The 22,143-nt window shown below is 42.2% G+C and overlaps 1 protein-coding gene across 1 annotated transcript in view; it reads right to left on the reverse strand.

Moving 5' to 3' along the window:
* Window positions 1–22,123, reverse strand: part of gtf3c2 (general transcription factor IIIC, polypeptide 2, beta) — a 103,355-nt gene extending 81,232 nt beyond the window's left edge. Inside the window, exons 1-4 of the mRNA XM_073057132.1 lie at window positions 21,785–22,123; window positions 17,000–18,595; window positions 4,086–4,431; window positions 2,066–2,172 (exon numbers count right to left, since the gene is read on the reverse strand). Of these exons, the coding sequence (XP_072913233.1) occupies window positions 2,066–2,172; window positions 4,086–4,431; window positions 17,000–18,528 (1,982 nt within the window). The 5' untranslated portion in view covers window positions 18,529–18,595; window positions 21,785–22,123. The remainder of the gene's footprint in view (window positions 1–2,065; window positions 2,173–4,085; window positions 4,432–16,999; window positions 18,596–21,784) is intronic.
* Between the last annotated feature and the right edge of the window lie 20 nt (window positions 22,124–22,143).

Genomic DNA, 22,143 nt, shown 5'->3' on the forward strand with positions numbered 1-22,143 from the left:
TTATACTTAAGGAGAAATCAGTCAGTCTTTTTAATAAGCTGAAACAGAAAGCACTGGACGATGGTGATGAAAGTGTTGCAAAAGTGGAATTTAAAGGTATTCATGGGTGGGTTGATCGGTTTCTGAGGCGAGGGCAGCATCATAGCTTAAAGTTTACTGGAGAGAGTGCTTTGGCTGATACTGAAGCTGCCAAAAATTTCCAAGCAGAACTGAAGAAAATAATTACAGAAGGTGGTTTTTCGTATAAGCAAGCGTTTAACTGTGACAAAACTGCAATTTATTGGAAAAAATTGCCGAGCACCCCAACCTCCCGACGACTCAGCCTAAAACACCATCAACAGTATGCTCGCTGTCTTCCCAATTCCGGTAAGTCAAACTACACTGTACATACTTTATATATAGGCTGTGTATTTTTATGTGTTATTTGGTATGATTTGGCAGCTTCATAGCTTAAAGGTTACTGGAGAGACTGCTTCCACTATGTAGTCAGATTATACGTTATGCTAGACAGTGCTGCAATGATTGCAGAAAAGTATTTCTACTTTATATAGGCTGTGTATTTATCATATCATTCCTGCTTTTACTATACGTTACTGTTATTTTAGGTTTTATGTATTATTTGGCATGATTTTGTAGGTCATTTTTTGGGTCTGGGAACGCTCACAAATTTTTCTTATATAAATAAATGGTAATTGGTTCCTCAATTTACGACATTCCGGCTTACGAACCGTTTCATAGGAACGCTCCACTTTCGGATAGCAGGGGACACCTGTAGTGGATTGACAAATGTCACAGACATAAAGCAACTGACCTAATCGGTCAATGTAGTGTTTACACCCTACTCAAGCTTCCTTCCGTCTTTGCTTATCTAAATCTAGCAGCATAACCATATAACAATCACAGCACGGAAACAGGCCATCTCGGCCCTCCTAGTACGTGCTGAACTCTTAATCTCACCTAGTCCCACCTACCCGCACTCAGCCCATAACCCTCCACTCCTTTCCTGTCCATATACCTATCCAATTTTACCTTAAATGACACAACTGAACTGGCCTCTACTACTTCTACAGGAAGCTCATTCCACACAGCTATCACTCTCTGAGTACAGAAATTTCCCCTCATGTTACCCTTAAACTTTTGCCCCCTAACTCTCAACTCATGTCCTCTTGTTTGAATCTCCCCAACTCTCAATGGAAAAAGCCTATCCACGTCAACTCTATCTATCCCCCTCATAATTTTAAATACCTCTATCATCCCCTCTCAACCTTCTACACTCCAAAGAATAAAGACCTAACTTGTTCAATCTTTCGCTGTAACTTAGGTGCTGAAAACCAGGTAACATTCTAGTAAATCTTCTCTGTACTCTATTTTGTTGACATCTTTCCTATAATTCAGTGACCAGAACTGTACACAATACTCCAAATTCGGCCTTACCAATGCCTTGTACAATTTTAACATTACATCCCAACTCCTATACTCAATGCTCTGATTTAAAAAGGCCAACATACAAAAGCTTTCTTCACCACCCCATCCACATGAGATTCCACCTTCAGGGAACTATGCGCCATTATTCCTAGATGACTCTGTTCTACATAACTACATAATTCTAATAATAACTGACATAAATATTCTTCTTACCAACAGGTGTAACATTGCAGTTTTTACCTGTTTCACAAAGTTAATTAATCTCCTCCTCCACATATTTCGACACCACCTGCATATTTAGAAATAGTGAAAAAAATCCTTTGTGCTCTGCTCATGTTGCTACAGCATGACTGGCACAATTCAAATAGATGAAGGTCTTCAACAAGACCTAATGCTATACAAATAAAAGTCTGATCAGTCATTCTCAAGTCCAGCATATAGATGTTCTTCAAGGACCACACAATCTAACCTTGACTCATATATACTGCTAGCAGTCTTCAACTTTCAGGATGCCATACAGAGCAGAGCCAATTAATAATATAACGTAAATTACTATTTAAATACAGAATGTAATCAATAAGTTGACAAGATTAAACAACTTTTTTTTCCTCCCCAATCAAAAGGAAACTCTGAGGCTTACTGCTTTATTGTAATTGTTGTGGCTTCCCATACTGGTACCATTATATTGTTAGGTAGGCCATTTGCGAAATTTCCACATAATCGTCGTTTTGCACTACGAGCTTGCTTCTGAAAATAAAACATTTATAAAGTTATTTCTTTATAACCATGCCAGTCAAATAAGCTCAACACAAGTGAAATTAGTTTAAAAATCACGATTTGTTAAACAGACCCAAAATGCTTCTCCAGCCTATCCTTAACGTACAAACACATTGCATTGATATTACACTGTTGTGACAAATCAGCATACAGGACAGAGATTGAAAATCTGGCTGAATGGTGTCACAACAGAAACCGCTCAACGTCAGCAAAACCAAAGAGCTGATATTTGACTACAGGAGGAAACCACAGGTCCATGAGCTAATCCTCATCACTTTGACACACTTCTATAGATGTGCAGTGGAGAGTAAACTGAGTGGCTTGAACACAGACTGGTATAGAAACACGAAAGCCATTGAATGGAAAAGCCTACAAAAAATAAAGGATACTGCCCAGAACATCACTGTTAAAGCCCTTCCCACCAGTGAGCACATCTACAAGGAGTGGTTGCAGGAAAGCAGCATTCATCATCACGGACCCCACACCATCTAAGCAATGCTCTCTTCTTGCTGCTGCCATCAGGAAAGAGGTACAGAAACCTCAGGATTCACACTACCAGGAACAATTATTCCTCAACCATCAGGTTTTTGAACCAGAAGGTATAGCATCACTAATTCCAACACTGAACTGATCCCACAACCTTTGGATTCACTTTCAAGGACTCAATCTCATATTCTCAATATTTATTGCTTATTTATTTATTATTATTTTGTTTGCTTTTTTTCTTTTTACATTTGCAGTTTGTTGTCTTTGACACATTGGTTGTTTGATCTTCTTTTCATTGTGTTTCTTTGTATTTACTGCAAACACCTGTGAGAAAATAAATCTCAGCATAGCATATCATGACAAATGTACTTTGATAATAAATTTTCTTCGAACTTTTGAACTTTGATTCAGAGATGACAGTTCCAATTATAACCAGCATGCAATGCAGTTAAGTGGTGGCAATTCCTTCCCAACCCTAACAAATTGAACCCAGAAACTGATCTGTGCACATTTAGTTAGCTGCCTGTCCAAGTGGGAGTTGTACAACGAGCTAAGGAAGTATTTCAGAGAAGGCAATCCTAAATTTCCTTAGAACTTAAAAGTTAAATCCTATTTGTCCTTGTGCTACACATACATAAAAGAATCTTAAACTGAACAAATAGGAAAAAATCTTCGTTGTTTTTTTTCCTCGTTAGAAAATTCTCAGAGTTTCCGACGCTCAGGCCAGATTTATTATTTATCAGGGATCAATGAAATCACAAAGCTCATTAAGCATCATAAAGATGGGGCTCCTAAATGAGGTGGGTATCTTGGACACGGCTTCACAGTAGTACATCACAGGGCACAAAAACAATTGTAAACTATGCTCATCTACTTTTTTGCCTAACAGTCTTAAAATCATATTCACATTCATTCTGTTTACCAAATTTATTATAGATTTCAATTCACATTTTGTTGATTGTCCCAAAATAATAAAAATACAGTGCAGACACTATGAAAGCAATTTTGTAAGATTCTACACGAAGGTAAAATGTGAATAACTGTCCAGCAAATAGTTACATGGTGGTGTGTTGCCAAGTGGTTAAGTTGTTGGACTAGCGATCTGAAGGTCGTGAGTTCGAGCCCTAGCCGAGACAGCGTGTTGTATCCTTGAGCAAGGCACTAAACCACACACTGCTCCAGTCCACCCAGCTGAAAATGGGTACCGGCAAAAATGCTGGGGGTTAACCTCGCGATAGACTGGCGTCCTTGTCCAGGGGGGAGTCTCGTACTCTCAGTCACTTCACACCACAGAAACCGGCATTAGCACTGGCCTGATGAACATATAAGGCTCGGGACAGACTTTAAATAGTTACATGCAAATGATGCAGAGAAGGATCGCGGAGCAAATAACTTACATTTGTTGGCGTCTTTCTTGGTTTTTGACATTCCTCATTCGAAGGATCATCTAGATCAGACTCAGAGATAGCACCAGGTACGTCAAGGTCATCTTCTTCCTCTTCCTCATCAGTTACTGCATCAGAAACCACGAAATCTTTGTCATCTGACAAATCATCACAGACATCATCATCACTGGATTTTTTTTTCCTCCTTCCTCTTCTTTCCGTTGGGGATGACTGAGGCTCTGTCAACGACCTGTACTGAGACTGGTCCGGTTCACTATTCGTATTGGCAGCCACATCATCAGCTTTATTAGAAGGTGACTTTATCTCCTCAACTATTTCACGCAAGTAAAGCAGGGCACTGAAAGAAAGAACAATGTTGTTTAAAACTACGGTTGTAACACTAACATAAGTAGGCTGCTTTAGACAATGGAATGTAACCCATCTGCCACAACAGCCAAATGGAACCACAACCAGTAACAGTCCTCTGCCACAAGAATTAGATTGAATGTAAACCAAAGCATGCCTTCCAAAATTGACAGTTTAGGAATTTGGGCACTCTCACTTTTCAGTTGCCTTACAGTTTGCATGAAAATACATGTATTAGGGCTGCACTGGTGCTGCTTCCTGCACCCATGTAGAGCTTGGCGACTTCATCAACTTTGCCTCCAACTTCCACCCTGCCCTCAAATTTACCCGGTCCATTTCCAACACCTCCTCCCCTTTCTTGATTTCTCTGTCTCTATCTCCAGAGACAGCTTATCTACTGATGTCTATTATAAACCCACTGATACTCCCAGCTACCTGGACTATACCTCTTCCCACCCTGTTACTTGTAAAAATGCCATCCCCTTCCCTCAATTCCTCCGTCTCATCTGCTCTCAGGATGAGGCTTTTCATTCCAGAACAAAGGAATGTTCTGCTCCTTCCAAGAAAGGGGCTTCCATTCCTTCACCATCAATGCAGCCCTCAACTGTATCTCTTCCATTTTGCACATATCTGCCTTCACTCCATCCAGGGATAGGGTTCCTCTTGTCCTCACCAACCACCCTACCAGCCTCTATGTCCAGCACCTAATTCTCCATAACTTCCATCATCTCCAGCGGGATCCCACCACCACCCTATGCAACTCCCTTGTCATTCATCTTTCACCACTGATCTCCCTCCTGACACTTCTCTATGCAAATGGAAGAAGTGCTACACCTGTCCCAAGCCTTCTACCTCACTACCATTCAGGGCCCCAAACAGCCCTTCCAGGTGAGGCTTTACTTCACCTGTGAGTCTGTTGGGATCATATACTGTGTTCAGTGCTCCTGGTGTGGCTTCCTGTATAATCGTTCAGACCTGACCTAGATCAGCAGACTGCTTCGCTGAGCACCTATACTCCATTCACCAGAAAAAAGAGGGATCTCCCAGTAGCCACCCATTTTAATTCCACTTCCCATTCCCACACTGGCATGTCAGTCAATGGCCTTTTCTACTGTCGTGATGAAGCCAGTCAGGTTGAAGGGAGCAACAGTTTATATTCCATCTGGGTAGCCTCCAATCTGATGGCATGAACATTGATTCCTCAAACTTCCAGTAATGCCCCCCCCCCCCCCCAAATTCCCATTTCTCCACTTATTTCCTTACCTGCCCATCACCTCCCTCTGGTGTTCCTCCCTGTTTTCTTTCTTCCATGGCCTTCTGTTCTCTCCTCTCAGATTCCCCCTTCTCCAGCTCTGTATCTCTTTCACCAATCAACTTCCCAGTTCTTTACTTCACCCCTCCCCCTTTTCCAGTTTCACCTATCACCTTGTGTTTCTTCTCCACAACTTCTCTTTATTTACTCCAGTCCTGATGCTGCCTGGCCTACTATGTTCCTCCAGCATTTTGAGTGTGTTGGTTGGATTTCCAGCATCTGCAGATTTTCTTTTGTTTGTATTAGGACTACAACATTGATCTCAATAGAAACTGGTGTGGTGATCTCTTGATCTACAGACCTCCCCCCCACTGCCACCAATAATCAGTAGGGATTAGGGGAGTAAATTTAAACCACGGAGGCAGGGGTATGGTAACCACAGCAGCAGGGCTGGTACGGTAGGGGCAAGATCAAGAAAGATAACATGATAAATAAGACTGAGGCTACACCCACACTAGACCATATGATTTTGAAAACGCTGGTTTCACGTAAAAACAAAAGGCGTCCACACCAAGTGTTTTTGAAAATACCTCCATCCACATTAAAAAGGGTATTTGGGCGAATCTCCTCCTACTGGGCATGCGCAGGACACATCTACAGAAAACAAGTGACAAGTATGGTATCGAATCTCACAGTGAAAGTGCATGTCTGTGCAGTTACAGATAGAAAAACTTAAAGAAATTGCCAAACGACGGACAGCTGTTGGCTCTCATGCAGGACTTAAAACTAAAAAAAATACTGGAGTGTATGGAGGCAACCGACAGGGAGCTCACAGACAGTATGACCTGCCTGATGACGAACATTGAAAAACTGACTAACTGTTGCATTAATAAAGCACCTTGTTAAATGTATATAACATGTCTGCATCAGTGTTATCTTGTATTTCCATACAATGTTACAGTAGGCTGTTACACATCTATTGTCAGAGAAGTACTTGCATAAATAGGTAAACCACCTTCATACAAGCAAGGACAGAAAACAGGACAAAGTGAGTATACTTATTTATTTAGTAAGTTATGGGTCAAAGTATTTGATGAGTACATTTCTAACTCTTCTGGCTTCAGTCTTGTTGCCGTCTGTTCTGAAATTGTTAGGTTGTATGGGGGTTGCGTTCAAGAAAACAATGAAATGCCGCCATCTGTTCCGGCACGTCATGACAGTGTTTCTAGAAATCTCCGGTTACCCCGTCTACACTACTCTTGCCCAAGCAGCATTTTCAAATTTACATACTCTGGAGGGCATTTTAGAAAAGCTCCATTTTCAGGGGAGGAAAATGCCATTTCAGTGTGGACGGAGGGTCAAAACGAAGAGAAAAATCTTCAGTTACGGATTTATCCAGTCTAGAGTGGACGTGGCCTGAAAGGACGGACAAGAGACAGACGAGTAAATGTGGTGAAACTAATAGGCTGATAAGTGTTTATCTTGACACTGAGAATTATAGTCCAGGACGACAAATTTAGAGCCTGGATCAGTACTTGGAATTACAATGTTGTTGCCATTACAGCTTCATTGTTTTAGATGTTTTTGGGGGGGGGGGGAGGTAAAGGGGTTACTCTGCTGATAAGGAAGAATGGAGAGGCTGTTGGCAAGTAAATTAATGTTAGGCAAGTGTGTTTTTTTTTAAAAAAAGCAGGGAGGTTTGGGGACTAGTACCTTCCTGTTAAAGCACAGGGCAAGCCTGGCAAGTTTCTGCCAGCATTGTGTGTGTGTTGCTCTGATAAGATTGGTGAGGGATATTGAGGCTCTGGTCAGGAAAGAGGAGTTATACATCCTGATCAAGTGAATTGGTTGAGGGATATAGGAGTATATTTAAATAGGAAATCAGGAGGGCAAAAAGGGTACATGAAATATCCTTTGCAGATATGGCAAAATAGAATCCTACAAGATATTAAGGGCAAAAGGGTAACAATGAGAGAACAGATCTCCTCAAGGATCAGTCTGGTGTGTTTGCAGCCATAGGTAATGGGTAAGGTCTTGACCGCTTTTCATTTATATTTTTCATGGCAAAGGTCGTAGAAGCAAGGGAACACAAGGAAGTGAACAGTATTGCCCTAAAACCAACCACCATTACAATAGAAGTGGTCTTTGTTGTGTTAGTAATAGGCAGCCATTAATCCCAGGAGATCATGAGTTTTACCTCCGGTGGACTGTGTCCTCTCCAGGTGCGTGACGTAGTGCGCCAAAGATTTAAAAAGGAGAGAAAGTTTTCAACGGTCTTTTAAATTGAAACAAGAGGCAGAGAGGAAAGTAGTAAAGGCATCCTGGAGAGAAGCCGTTCTTTTTTAAACTGATCAGGGAAAAGAGGCTAGACTGCGTAGACACATGACGTAGCGCGCCAAGGGTTTAAAAAAAAAGACTACCAGATACAGCGGCCATCGTCGAAGTAGACTGAGGCAGAGTGGGATGGCTTTGGCGAGAACAGGCAGAGGCGAGGTTTGAACGGGGCACGACTGCGCAAGCGCGTGAAAGTCCGCCTGTGAGGCAGCGGGAGAATTTAAAAAGCAAGCAGAAGCTGAGGACAAGCTTCACTCCAAGTGAGGCAAGGCTGGTTAAGCTCCTTTAATTAATCTAATTAGCTTAGGAGTAGGTAATGGAGGCAGCAGTTAGGGCAGTTGAGTGCTCTGTTTGCAGTATGTGGGAAGTCAGGGTGAGCACAATTGTCCATGATGACTACACCTGCAAAAGGTGCATCCAGCTGCAGCTCCTGACAAACCATGTTAGGGAACTGAAGCTGGATGAACTTCAGCTCATTCGGGAGGCAGAGGCAGAAATAGACAGGAGTTTCAGGGAGATAGTCACCCCTAAGAGTCCGGAGACAGGTAGCTGGGTGACTGTCAGGAGAGGGAAGGGGAATAGACAGGAAGAGCAGAGCACCCCTGTGGCTGTTCCCATCAATAATAAGTATACCGTTTTTGATACTGTTGGTGGGGACGACCTACCAGGGACAAGCTGCATTGGTTGCGTCTCTGACACCGAGACTGGACCCTTAGCTCAGAAGGGAAGGAGGGGAAAGAGGAGAGCAGTAGTGATAGGGGATTCGATAGTTATGGGGACAGATAGGAGGTTCTGTGGGAGAGATCAAGAATCCCGGATGGTCTGTTGCCTCCCTGGTGCCAGGGTCCGCGATATCTCGGATCGAGTTCTCAGTATTCTCAAGAGGGAGGGTAAGCAGCCGGATGTCGTGGTCCATGTAAGGACCAATGATGTGGGTAGGAAGAGTGAGGAGGTCCTGAAGCTGAGTTTAGGGAGTTAGGCGCTAAGTTAAAGGACAGGACCTCCAGGATAGTAATCTCAGGATTGCTACCAGTGCCACGTGCAGGTGGGTTTAGAAATAGTAAGATAGCGCAGATCAACACGTGGCTGAAGACATGGTGCAGTAGGGAGGGCTTCAGATTTATAGATAATTGGGCAGTTTTCCAGGGAAGGTGGGACCTGTTGTGGCGGGACGGTTTACATCTGAACCGGAGGGGGACAAATATTCTTGCAGGTAGGTTTGCTAGAGAGGCTCTAGTGGATTTAAACTAGATACAAGGGGGGAGGGGAACCAGGGTGTAGGAACAGATGTATGAGACAAGGAAGAAAAAGATAGTAAAGTTGTTTGCACCGTTAGAGATAAACAGAGGAAGAGGTGGAGATTTTCTTAAATGCATTTATTTTAATGCTAGGAGCATTTAAGAAAGGTGGATGAGCTTAGAGCATGGATTGACACCTGGAAATACAATGTTGTAGCTATTAGTGAAACATGGTTGCAGCAGGGGTGTGACTGGCAACGAAATATTCCTGGATTTCATTGCTTCAGGTGTGATAGAATCGGAGGGACAAGAGGGGGGAGGTGTTGCATTGCTTGTCAGAGAAAATATTACAGCGGTGCTCTGGCAGGATAGATTAGAGGGCTCGTCTAGGGAGGCTATTTGGGTGGAATTGAGGAGTGGGAAAGATGTAGTAACACTTATAGGGGTGTATTATAGACCACCTAGGGAGTGAGTATTGTAGGAGCAAATTTGTAAGGAGATAGAAGATACTTGTAGTAAGCACCGGGTTGTGATTGTGGGAGATTTTAATTTTCCACACATAGACTGGGAAGCCCATTCTGTAAAAGGGCTGGATGGTTCAGTGTTTGTAAAATGTGTGCAGGATAGTTTTTTGCAGCAATACATAGAGGTACCAACTAGAGAAGGGGCAGTGTTGGATCTCCTGTTAGGAAATGAGATAGGTCAGGTGACAAGAGGTATGTGTTGAGGAGGACATTGGGTCCAGTGATCACAATGCCATTAGTTTCAATATAATTACAGTGAAGGATAGGTCTGGACCCAGGGTTGAGATTTTTGATTGGAGAAAGGCCAACTTTGAGGAGATGCGAAAGGATTTAGGAGTGGATTGGGACAATTTGTTTTATGGGAAGGATGTAATAGAGAAATGGAGGTCATTTAAAGGAGGAATTTTGAGGGTACAGAATCTTTATGTTCCTGTTAGGTTGAAATGAAAGGTTAAAACTTTGAGAGAGCCATGGTTTTCAAGGGATATTGGAAACCTGGTTTGGGAAAAAAGAGATTTACAATAAATATAGGCAGCATGGAGTAAATGAGGTGCTTGAATATAAAGAATGTAAAAAGAAACTTAAGAAAGAAATTAGAAAAGCTAAAAGACACGAGGTTGCTTTGACAAATAAGGTGAAAGTAAATCCAAAGGGTTTCTACAGCTATATTGATAGCAAAAGGATAGTGAGGGATAAAATTGGTCCCTTAGAGAATCAGAGTGGACAGCTATGTGTGGAGCCAAAAGAGATGAGGGAGATTTTGAACAATTTCTTTTTTTTGGTATTCACTAAAGAGAAGGACATTGAATTGTGTAAGGTAAGGGAAACAAGTAGGGAAGTTATGGAAACTATGGCGATTAAAGAAGAGGAAGTACTGTCGCTTTTAAAGAATATAAAAGTGGATAAGTCTCCAGATCCTGACAAGATATTCCCTAGGACCTTGAGGGAGGTTGGTGTAGAAATAGCAGGGGCTCTGACAGAAATATTTCAAGTGTCATTAGAAACGGGGATGGTGCCGGAGGATTGGCGTATTGCTCATGTTGTTCCATTGTTTAAAAAGGGTTCTAAGAGTAAACCTAGCAATTATAGGCCTGTAAGTTTGATGTCAGTGGTGGATAAATTAATGGAAAGTATTCTTAGAGATGGTATATATAATTATCTGGATAGACAGGGTCTGATTAGGAATAGTCAGCATGGATTTGTGCGTGGAAGGTCATGTTTGACAAATCTTATTGAATTTTTTGAAGAGGTTACTAGGAAAGTTGACGAGGGTAAAGCAGTGGATGTTGTCTATATGGACTTCAGTAAGGCCTTTGACAAGGTTCCACACAGATGGTTAGTTAGGAAGGTTCAATCTTAAGGTGTTAATATTGAAGTAGTAAAATGGATTCAACAGTGGCTAGATGGGAGATGCCAGAGAGTAGTGGTAGATAACTGTTTGTCAGGTTGGAGGCCGGTGACTAGTGGTGTGCCTCAGGGATCTGTATTGGGTCCAATGTTGTTTGTCATATACATTAATGATCTGGATGATGGGGTGGTAAATTGGATTAGTAAGTATGCAGATGATACTAAGATAGGTGGCGTTGTGGATAATGAAGTAGGTTTTCAAAGCTTGCAGAGGGATTTAGGCCAGTTAGAAGAGTTAGATGGCAGATGGAGTTTAATGCTGATAAGTATGAGGTGCTACATTTTGCTAGGAATAATCAAAATAGGACATACGTGGTAAATGGTAGGGCAATGAAGAATGCAGTAGAACAGAGTGATCTAGGAATAATGGCGCATAGTTCCCTGAAGGTGGAATCTCATGTGGATAGGGTGGTGATGAAAGCTTTTGGTATGCTGGCCTTTATAAATCAGAGCATTGAGTATAGGAGTTGGGATGTAATGTTAAAATTGTACAAGGCATTGGTAAGGCCAAATTTGGAGTATTGTGTACAGTTCTGGTCACCAAATTATAGGAAAGATGCCAACAATATAGAGAGAGTACAGGAGGAGATTTACTAGAATGTCACCTGGGTTTCAGCACCTAAGTTACAGAGAAAGGTTGAACAAGTTAGGTCTTTATTCTTTGGAGCGTAGAAGGTTGAGGGGGGACTTGATAGAGGTATTTAAAATTATGAGGGAGATAGATAGAGTTGACGTTGATAGGCTTTTTCCATTGAGAGTTGGGGAGATTCAAACAAGAGGACATGAGTTGAGAGTTAGGGGTAACACGAGGGGGAATTTCTTTACTCAGAGAGTGGTAGCTGTGTGGAACGAGCTTCCAGTAGAAGTGGTAGAGGCAGGTTCGGTATTGTCATTTAAAATAAAATTGGATAGGTATATGGACAGGAAAAGAATGGAGCATTATGACAGAATGCGGGTCAGTGGGACTAGGTGAGAGTAAGCGTTCGGCATGGACTAGAAGGGCCGAGATGGCCCGTTTCCATGCTGTAATTGTTATATGGGAAGATTTGAAGATCCGACTGCTGCCCATGCAGCGGGCTCCCCTCTCCACATCACTTAGTTTACCTTGGAAGGTATACCAAGAGACTGTATATACAACTGTTTGGATAGACAGAGAGTGATTAAGGATAGTCAACATAGCTTTGTGTGTGGCAACTTGTGTCTAACCAAAGTTACAGAGCTGTCTGAGGAATTTACCAGATGTCCACATTGACTTCAGCAAGGCCTTTGACAAGGTCCCACATGGAAGTTCAGTCATGAAGGTTCAGTTGCCTGGCATTGAAGAGGTAGTGATTTGGATTAGACATTGGCTTTGCAAGAGAAGCCAGAGTGGAAGTAGATGGTTCCCTCTCTAACTGGAGGCCTGTGCTTAGTAGTGCTGCAGGAATGGATGCTCTTTCAATACACAAAAAATACTGGAAGAACTCAACTGGTCAGGCAGCATCTATGGAAATTAATAAACAGCTGACATTTCGGGCCAAGAACCCTTATTCAGGTGCTGGTTCAGTTGGTGCTTGTCCTCTATATTAATGACCTGGATGATAATACAGCAAACTGGATCAGCAAGTTTGCAGATGACACCAAGATTTCAGGACAGCGAGGCAGGTCATCAAACCTCCTCTAGTCCCTCTTTAGTGCCAGTAAATTTTTTCTTCGCTAAGGGGCCCAGAATTGCTAACAATCCTTCAAGTGCAGTCTGACCAATGCCTTATCAAGCTTTGGCATTACATCAGAGTCCTCTGCACATGAATGCTAAATTGCATTAGCCTTGCTTAACCACCAACTCAACCTGCAAGTTAACCTTTAGGGAATACTGCACAAGGAATAGTCTATATCTTTATTCCTTCTATCAAAATGCATGACCATACACTACACGACATTTCATCTTCCACTTCATTGCCCATTCTCCCTGTACTCATTTCATGCCCTGACCAGTCAAGAATCTATCAACCTCTGCCTTAAATATACATTAAGACTTGGCCTCCACAGCTGCCTGTGGCAAACAGTTCCATAGATTCACCACTCTCTGGAAAGGTGGTAAGGGAAGGGAAAGCCAACCTTGGATAACTAAGGAAATAAACAAGGTATCAAACTAAAAGCTCATGCGTACAAAAATCAGCAAGAGTAGTGGGAAACCGGAAGACTGGGAAAAGTTTAAAAAGCAACAAAAGAACTACTAAGCGAGCAATAAAGAGAAGACAGATTATGAAAATAAACTAGCACAAAATTAAAATTTCTTATAATGAAAAGTTTATATATAATTAGAAGTGCTAATAACTTTATATAAAACACAAAAAGAGTGGCTAAAGTGAACATAGGTCCTTTAGAGAACGAGAAGGGAGAATTGATATTGGCTAATAAGAAAATGGCCAAGGCGTTGAATGATTATTGTGTGTCCGTCTTTATGGTGGCAGACATGTCCAACATGCCAAAAAAAGATGTTATGGATGCAATGGGAGGCGAGGACCTCGATACAATAGCTATCACTAAATTGAGCAAACTTGTGGGCCTGAAGATACAGTCCTCTGGTCCTGATGGAATGCATCCCAGGGTACTGAAAGAAACGGCAGAAATTGTAGTAGAGGATTTGGTGATAATTTACCAAAATTCTTTGGACTCTGGGCAGATCCCGGCAGATTGGAAGACAGCGAGTATCACGTCACTGTTCAAAAAAAGGATGTAAGGAAATGGCAGGCCAGTTAGTTTAACATCTGTAGTTGGGAAAATGCTTGAAGCTATCATTAAAGAAGAAATAGCAAGGCATCTGGAAAGAAATAGATCCATCAGGCAAATGTCACATGGATTCAGCAAAGGCAGTTTGACAAACTTACTGGAGTTCTTTGAGCATATAACAAGTGCAGTGGATAGAGGGGAACAGATGGATGTTATTTACTTGGATTTCCAGAAGGTGTCTGATAAGGTGCTGTATAAAATTCTTATCCATAAGGACGCATATAGTTGGGGGTGATGATATTAGCATGGATAGAAGATTCGTTAACCAAGAGAAAGCAGAGTCGGGATAAATGTGTGTTACTCTGGTTGGCAATCAGTGGTGAGTGGTGTGCCACAGGGGCACACCTGCAACTGTTCATGATATACATTAATGATTTGGAAGAGGGGACCGAGTGTAGTATATCCAAGTTTGTTGATGACACCAAATTGAGTGGAAAAACAAATTGTGCAGAAGATATGGAGAATCTGCAGAGGTCAAGTGAATGAGGAAGGGTCTGGCAGATGGAGTATAACGTTGGTAAATGCAAGGTCATCCAATTTGAAAGGAAAAAAATGAAGATTATTTAAATGGTAAAAAAATTGCAGCATGCTGCTGTGCAGGGACTTCGGAGTGCTTGTGCATGAATTACAAAATGTTGGTTTGCAGGTGCAGCAGGCTAACAAGAAGGCAAATAGAATGTTGGCCTTCATTGCTAGAGAGATTGAATTTAAGAGCAGGGAGGTTATGCTGCAACCGTACAGGGTATTGGTGAGGCCGCACCTGGAGTACTGTGTGCAGTTCTGGTCTCCTTACTTGAAGGATCTATTGGCTTTGGAAATGGTGCAGAGGAGGTTCACCAGGTTGATTCCAGAGATGAGGGGGTTGGACTATGAGGAGAGATTGAGTTGCCTGCGACTGTACTCACAGGAATTCAGAAGAATGACAGATCTTATAGGAACATATAAGATTATGAAAGGGATAGGCAAGATAGCGACAGGAAAATTGTTTCCACTAGTAGGTAAGACTAGAACTAGGGGACACAACCAGGGGAGCAGACTTAGGACAGAGATGAGGAGGAACTGATTTTCCCCAGAGCGGTGAATCTGTGGAATTCTCTACCCAATGAAGCAGTGGAAGCTACCTCAGTAAATATATTTAAGACAAGGTTGGAAATATTTTTGTATTGTAGAGGAATTAAGGGTTAAGGGGAAAAGGCAGGTAAGAGGAGATTAGTCCATGGCCAGATCAGCCTTGATCTTTTTGAATGGTGGAGCAGGCTCGGAGGGCCAGATGGCCGACTCCTGCTCCTATTTATGTTCTTTATTTATGTTTCTGGCTCATGCAATTCCTAATTTTTTATTCTAAAAGGACACCTCTGCTCTGAGGCTATGTCCTCTGATGTTAGGCTCTCCCACCATAGAAAACATTCTCTCCACATTCACTCTATTATGGCCTTTCAACATTCAGTAAGTTTCAATGAGGTCATCCCTCATTTTTCTGAATTCCAGTGAGTACAGGCACAGACCCATCAAACTACCTTCGTATGACAAGCCATTCAGTCCTTTTCCTGAACCTCCTTTGAACTCTCTATTTTCAGCACATCCTCCTGAAGAGGCCCTAAACTGCTCACCACACTCCAATTGAGGCCTCACCAGCACTTTATGAAGTTTCAACATTATGTCCTTGCTTTTATATTCTAGTCCTCTTGAAATGAATGCATACATTGCATTTGCCTTCCTCACCACCAACTCAATCTACAAATTAACTTTTAGGGAATCCTGCACAAGGACACCCATATCCCTTTGCACCTCAGGTTTTTGTATTTTCTCTCCATTTAGAAAATGGTCAACCCCTTCATTTCTTTGACCAAATTGCAGGACCATACACTTCCCAACACAGTATTCCATCTGCCATTTCTTTGCCCATTCTCCTAATCTGTCCAAGTCCTTTTGTAGCCTCTCTACTTCTTCAAAACTACCTGCCCTTCCTATCTTCATATCATCTGAAACTTTGCAACAAAGCCATCAATTCCATTGGCCAAATCATTAACATATAACACAAAAAGAATCGGTCCCAACATAGATCCCTGTGGAACACCACTAGTCACAGGTAGCCAGCCAGTAAAGTCTCTCTTTATTCCCACTCTTTGCCTCATGCCAATCAGTCACTGCTTTATCCATGCTAGAATCTTTCCTGTAATACCATGGGCTTGTAGCTTAAGCAGCCTCATGTGTGGCACCTTGTCAAAGGCCTTCTGAAAACACAACAATCAACCAAACTCCTTCGTCTATCCTGTTTGTCATTCCTTCAAAGAATTCCAACAGACTTGTCAAACAAGATTTTCCCTTGAGAAACCATGCTGACTTTGGCCTATTTTATCATGTGATTCCAAGTACCCTGAGGCCTCATCCTTAATAATTGATATTGGCTTATGGCAGGAGGGGAAGATTTAACAGCAACTCAAGGAGCAATTTTCTCAACCTGATGTAACCTGGGTGGGGTGTGGGGGGGAAAGGGAAAGAACCTGCTAATGAGTGACATAATTGATAAGATGTATGTGGAGTTGATTTCCCTAACTGGAGTATCCTGACACTGAGCCGCTCAGTATAGAAAAAATTTCTTCATAAAACCACAATGAATCTTTCAAATTCTCTATCGGTGGGGGGGGGGGGGGGGCGCAAGGAGGCCCAGCTGCTGTTTACTTTGAGAAAGATTTTCAGATATTATGAGAAACAGATAAGCTATTTGTACAGAAAAGCGGTTCTGAGGTAAAAGATCTGCTAAGATCTTATTGAATGCGTATGTAGGCACAAGGGACCAAATGGCCCTGAACTACAATGTTCTTGGGGCAATAAAGGACAGATGCATTCTATTTGCTCCAAACTTTCTGCAAATTGTTTTAAGTGTTGCAAGGTTTAATTCATTTTATAAATACATTGTTCATGGCAAGACTGAAAGTTTAGCTTTCAAACTCTGCACTCCTTGCTGGGAGTCATGCTCACTTGGAATAACAATACAAGCAAACATGCACAGCCAAAAATACAATTCCTTACGCTCTAGCTGCCCTTCTCTTTGGTCGTCCACTTGCTTTTAAGTCTTCATTTGCATCGCTTTGCTCCAATAATGTTTGCACAAATGGTTTCAAAAGTCCATGAGTATCTGTGTTCTCTTCTGGGGCTACCATTTCACTTTTAGGCTTTCTTCCCCGTTTCTTCGGAATCTTCATTGGTTCAGACTTACTCCTCTCACTGGTTTCACCATTCTCAGTATCAATGCACACCTCTACTGAGGAAATTTTCAGCCCATCTCCTTCAGAAGATACTGGTTTTGCATTCTTAGGTTTTCTTCCTCGTTTCTTTGGGATCTTCATTGGTTGAGACACTCCAACGTCACTGTCACTTCCACTCCCAGCATTATGACAAGTCCTGGTTGATGGCGTTTGCAGCACATCTCCTTCAACAGATGCTGCTTTTACATATTTGGGTTTCCTTCCTTGCTTCTTTGGAATCTTCATTAAATCATGCATTCTCATCTCACTGTCACCACCATTTTCAGCACTTGTACAATTCTCCATTGATGGTGTTTGAGTCACTGCTTCTTCCACAGGCTCTGCTTTCGCGTTCTTAGGCCTCCTTCTTTGTTTCTTTGCAGTTTCCATTTGTTGAGGACATTCTGCCTCTCTCTCACCTCCATTTTCAATGTTACTCTGACTTAGAATTTCTTTCACAGGTACAACTGTGGCACTTTTCGGCTTTCTTCCTGGTTTCCTGGGGATTTTCACAGGAACTAATCCTGGAACTGAATCTATTTCACTGGAACTGCCATTGGTAGAAAGATTAACTGCTGGACTACTCATCAGGTTATTTTGAGTTTTTTTGCATCTCCCCCTCTTTTTGCCAATATTTTGTTGTAAAGGTAACGTAACAGGAGTGAACTGAGACTCGCATTCCAATTTATTTGGGGCTGGACTATTCTTGTCCACATCAGAACATTTTAAATGATCAGACATATGTCCTTTATTTGAATGCTTTTCTGTCTGACATGTATTTTGCTGTGAAACCAGTAGAGAATTAGGTAGGATATTGGTATCATTTGAAGAGATTTCTGCTTGCATCATGGTACCCTTAATTATTGTGGAATGGGCATGTCCAAAAGTGTGGTGTACAGACTTGCATCTTTCTCTGTTATTGCTTTGTGGCAAAATGGTTTCAGTATCCTTTTCTGGACTCACCTTTATATCACCCATTAGAGGCTGCACTGATGTCTTAAGAGCAAGCAATGATTTTGCAACATATTTGGTTATTTCAGGTTCAGTCGAAATATCCTCATTTTTACTGCCCCCTATTTTTAAGTGCTTACAGCCTCCTTCTGTAATACCACAAGTACTCATACAACGCTTTCCCAAATGGAGACTGCTCTTGTCTGCAGTACCCAATTCAAAAGCACTGGATAAAGGTTCCAGTCCATTGATATTCACACGAGATGTGCTGTCTACAGAGCTTTGTTCCGTTTCTAGGGATGCAACTTTTTTTTGTGCTTCTTCTGTATCAGCCTCACAGGTTTCCTGAAGATTTGGTTCCATAAATATATTTTCCTCTTTGTACACTTTGGGCAATTGATCACCTCAGGCTCAGCAATTTCATTAAAATCTATACAAAAAAGATTGAAAAAATTAAAATTTAAGTCTGCAATATGTACAGCATTATTGCACAATAACTTCAGCTTATTTTTTGATTTTGCATCTCAAAATCTGAATTCCAACTTTCATACTGTGAGCTGGCAGTAACAAATTACAGTCGGCCCTCCTTATCCGCGGATTCAACCAACCGTGGATCGGGAAAACCCGGAAGTTCTCTCTCCAGCACTCATTGCTTGAGCATGTACAGACTATTTTTTCTTGTCATTATTCCTTAAACAATACAGTATAACTATTTACATAGCATTTACATTGTATTAGGTATTAAGTAATCTAGAAATGACTTAAAAGTACAAGAAGTCCCCGGGTTATGAATGAGTTCCATTCCCGAGTCCGTCTTTAAGTCGGACTTGAAGTCAGAACAGGTACATCTGGTATTATTTAGTGTCAGTTAGTCAAACTTTTTTCTTAGTGTACAGTATATATTTTACCTTTCTATGCATATAAAACACTTTAGAAACATACGTATTTCAATAATTAAACCACTGCATTGCTTAGTAATAACTGTAGCTTTCATCGGGGCAAGGCGTTTCACATGCTCCATTAAAATTGTTCCAATCGTTGACCGACTGTAGCCTAATCCTTTACCAATGACCAATGGTGTTTCACCTCTTTCCGATCACTTTATTACTTCCACCTTATTTTCAATCGTGATTGTGATTACTTTTGTGAACAGAAACACTGCGGATTCAGAGCTGCACCACCAGGTCCTCATGTCCACCGCACTGAGATGTTAAATAAAGTCCGGGGTTCCGCTGGGTCCTAAAGACCACTGCAAATAAGGGACTTGAGCATCCGTATGTTTTGGTATCCGCGGGGGGGTCTCGGAACCAATCCCCCGCGGATAAGGAGGGCCGACTGTACATCAAATTCACAGATAGTTTCAGAATAGTACTTAATATTGACTTTTTGATTTTAGCAGTGATCAAAAACTTTTTAAAAATAGCAATGACTTGAGAATTCAATAGGTGTGACCTGGTAGTTTGAATTCATTCCTTTTACAGCACCGGGAGGATATAAGTAATGTCTGGGCAAGTAATTGAATCATCCAGGCTATGGGCCAGGGCCAAGAGCTGCAAGGTGGGATTAATAAGGATGAATGCCCAACGATCAGTATAGACATTGGTAGACTGAATGCCTTTTTTACATGGGGATGAAGACTCATATTTTCCACAGAGAGCATTGGTTTACTGTGTGGTGCCATCCTTGCATAAAGTGGGGATGATTTAGCTCATTTTTATTCGGAGATACAGAATAGAAAAAGCCCTTCTGGCCAAATGAGCCACTCTGTCCAGTAACCCATCTATTTAAACCTAGCCTAATCACAAGACAACTTACAATAACCAAAGTACCAACCAATACTTCTTTGGGCTGTGGCAGGAAACAGTTCACGGGGAGGATGTATAAACTCCTTACAGGCAGCGTCAGAATTGAACTCCGAAGTCTGGAATGTCCCGAGCTGTAGTAGAGTCACACTAACTGCTACGCTAATAGTTCAAAATTCAATATCTATGAGAGCCATCCGCATCACAGGATAACAACAAAGGAGAGAAGAAAAATGCTTCATCAGATTAATTCTTAATAGTAAATCCTAAAAAGCACAGAAAAGTTCTGAATAGATGATTGATCTCAGTCCTCCTGAACACAACACCATCTAATTTTTCACCCAAATCAATTAATGCAAGATAATAAAGAGAAAGGAATGCACATACTTGATATTGACCATAAGACACAGGAGCAGAATTAGGCCATTTGCCTCCACAGCTGCATGTGGCAATAAATACCACAAATTCATCACCCTTTGGCTAAAGAAATTTCTCTGCATCCATTTTGAGAGGGCACCCCTCTATCCTGAGGCTGTGCCCTCTCGTACTCTCAGTCGCTTCACACCACAGAAACTGGCATAAGCACCAGCCTGATGAGCCTATAAGGCTCAGGATAGACTTTAACTTAACAATCACTTAACAACCACTGTGCCAGGCTGCCTGCAATTATCAGCAAAAAGGATTAGAATTGTGTGGAATTGAGACTGAGCACCAGTTACTTAAGTAATGCACGAAAATTGCTTGATGAGATGGTCAAAGGTGCCTCCAAAACTTTGCTGATAATTGTGGGCAGCCTGGCACAGTGGTGACCGGGTTCAGAACAGGCTAAAATGTGGCAATCAGTACTCACACCACCCACCTCCCAATGTGAACATTGAATAATACAAGCCCATGGCAGATATGAAAATAAACCGATCAATTAAAACACGATGGGTGCATACCAGGGACCATAACCTAGCAGCATTAGAAGAAATCCTTCTATTAACAATTAGCAAGTGGTACCAGTCAATTCACTAACAAATTGTGGGGTTAAATCCAGCGGTAGAGCCATTGATGTAGATTGCTTTGCTCCAATTTTTATGCATCTCTCTTTATAGAGATCATTATTCTGATAGATGACAGAGCAATCTTGAAGAGCCAGAAGACATGCTTCTTATGTTCTTGCAGCCGATGCAATCAAAAATGCTTAAAATCTACGCTTATGAAAAGTTGACTTATTTTCCCCCTCACTTGGACAGTCCAAAGCAGGAAAAGTGAAACCGGGTGTTGCTCTTTTCAGGATGCCCGTGAAGAGTTTCGATTTGTACTTAGCTATAAAATATCAGTCATCTCTGAAACCACCACACAAGGGACATCCAATAACCGAATTCCCGACTCTAGCAATCGCGCTCTATACACATGAATTGAAAGGGGAAGACATTAAATAACGAGGGGAGGGGGAGTAATATAGCAAAGGAGAGGGAGAACGGGAAGGATTCATTTTAATAGTCCAGTCAGTCGGCTACTTGCTCAAATCATGGTTGAACTGCACACAATTTACACAGGTACTGTGTGCATTTTTATTGCGGCCTTCTCAGGTTTTGGCAGCAATATATTTTTTAAAAATGGAGAAGGATAGGCAGGCAGGCAGGATGGCTCGGTTGGGTGGATTAACAGACCAAGTAATCTCCTCCACACCACGACCGATCATCCACCTTTAAACGGCAGGCACCGAGGAAACTTAGCACTCGGTGCCGGCGGGAGTGACAGGCCCAAAGTGGCACACTCCAACCCCCACAATCATTCGCAGCTCCGTCCAAACGGTAAAGCTTTAATACCTTGTCTCATCGCACCCCGCGTCCGCAGGCTCCCTCACTGAACGGACAAGGACGAGGACGAAACAACGGCTCAGTGTCGGCTACACGTGGAGCTTTCGGCTGCCCGTCGTTATATTGCGTCTGCTTCCCCCCCGCCTGCCTGACGGGCCATTCAACACCGCGATCGCGATCGCGCCCAGCGCCGGAGAAGGTACCAAACGAGCCACCGTCCTGAGGCAAGGACGGACACGGAGATTTGTATCCGGATTGTAGCGGTTGATGACGTAGAAAAATCAGACGCGCGTGACCAGAAGGCGCAGGAGGGTACCTCAAGGTGCGCGCGGGGTGGGGTGGGTGGTGCGAGTTCAAACGGCCCTGCC

The sequence above is a fragment of the Hemitrygon akajei genome, chromosome 9, assembly GCF_048418815.1.
Source record: "Hemitrygon akajei chromosome 9, sHemAka1.3, whole genome shotgun sequence".
Classification (NCBI taxonomy): Eukaryota; Metazoa; Chordata; class Chondrichthyes; order Myliobatiformes; family Dasyatidae; genus Hemitrygon; species Hemitrygon akajei.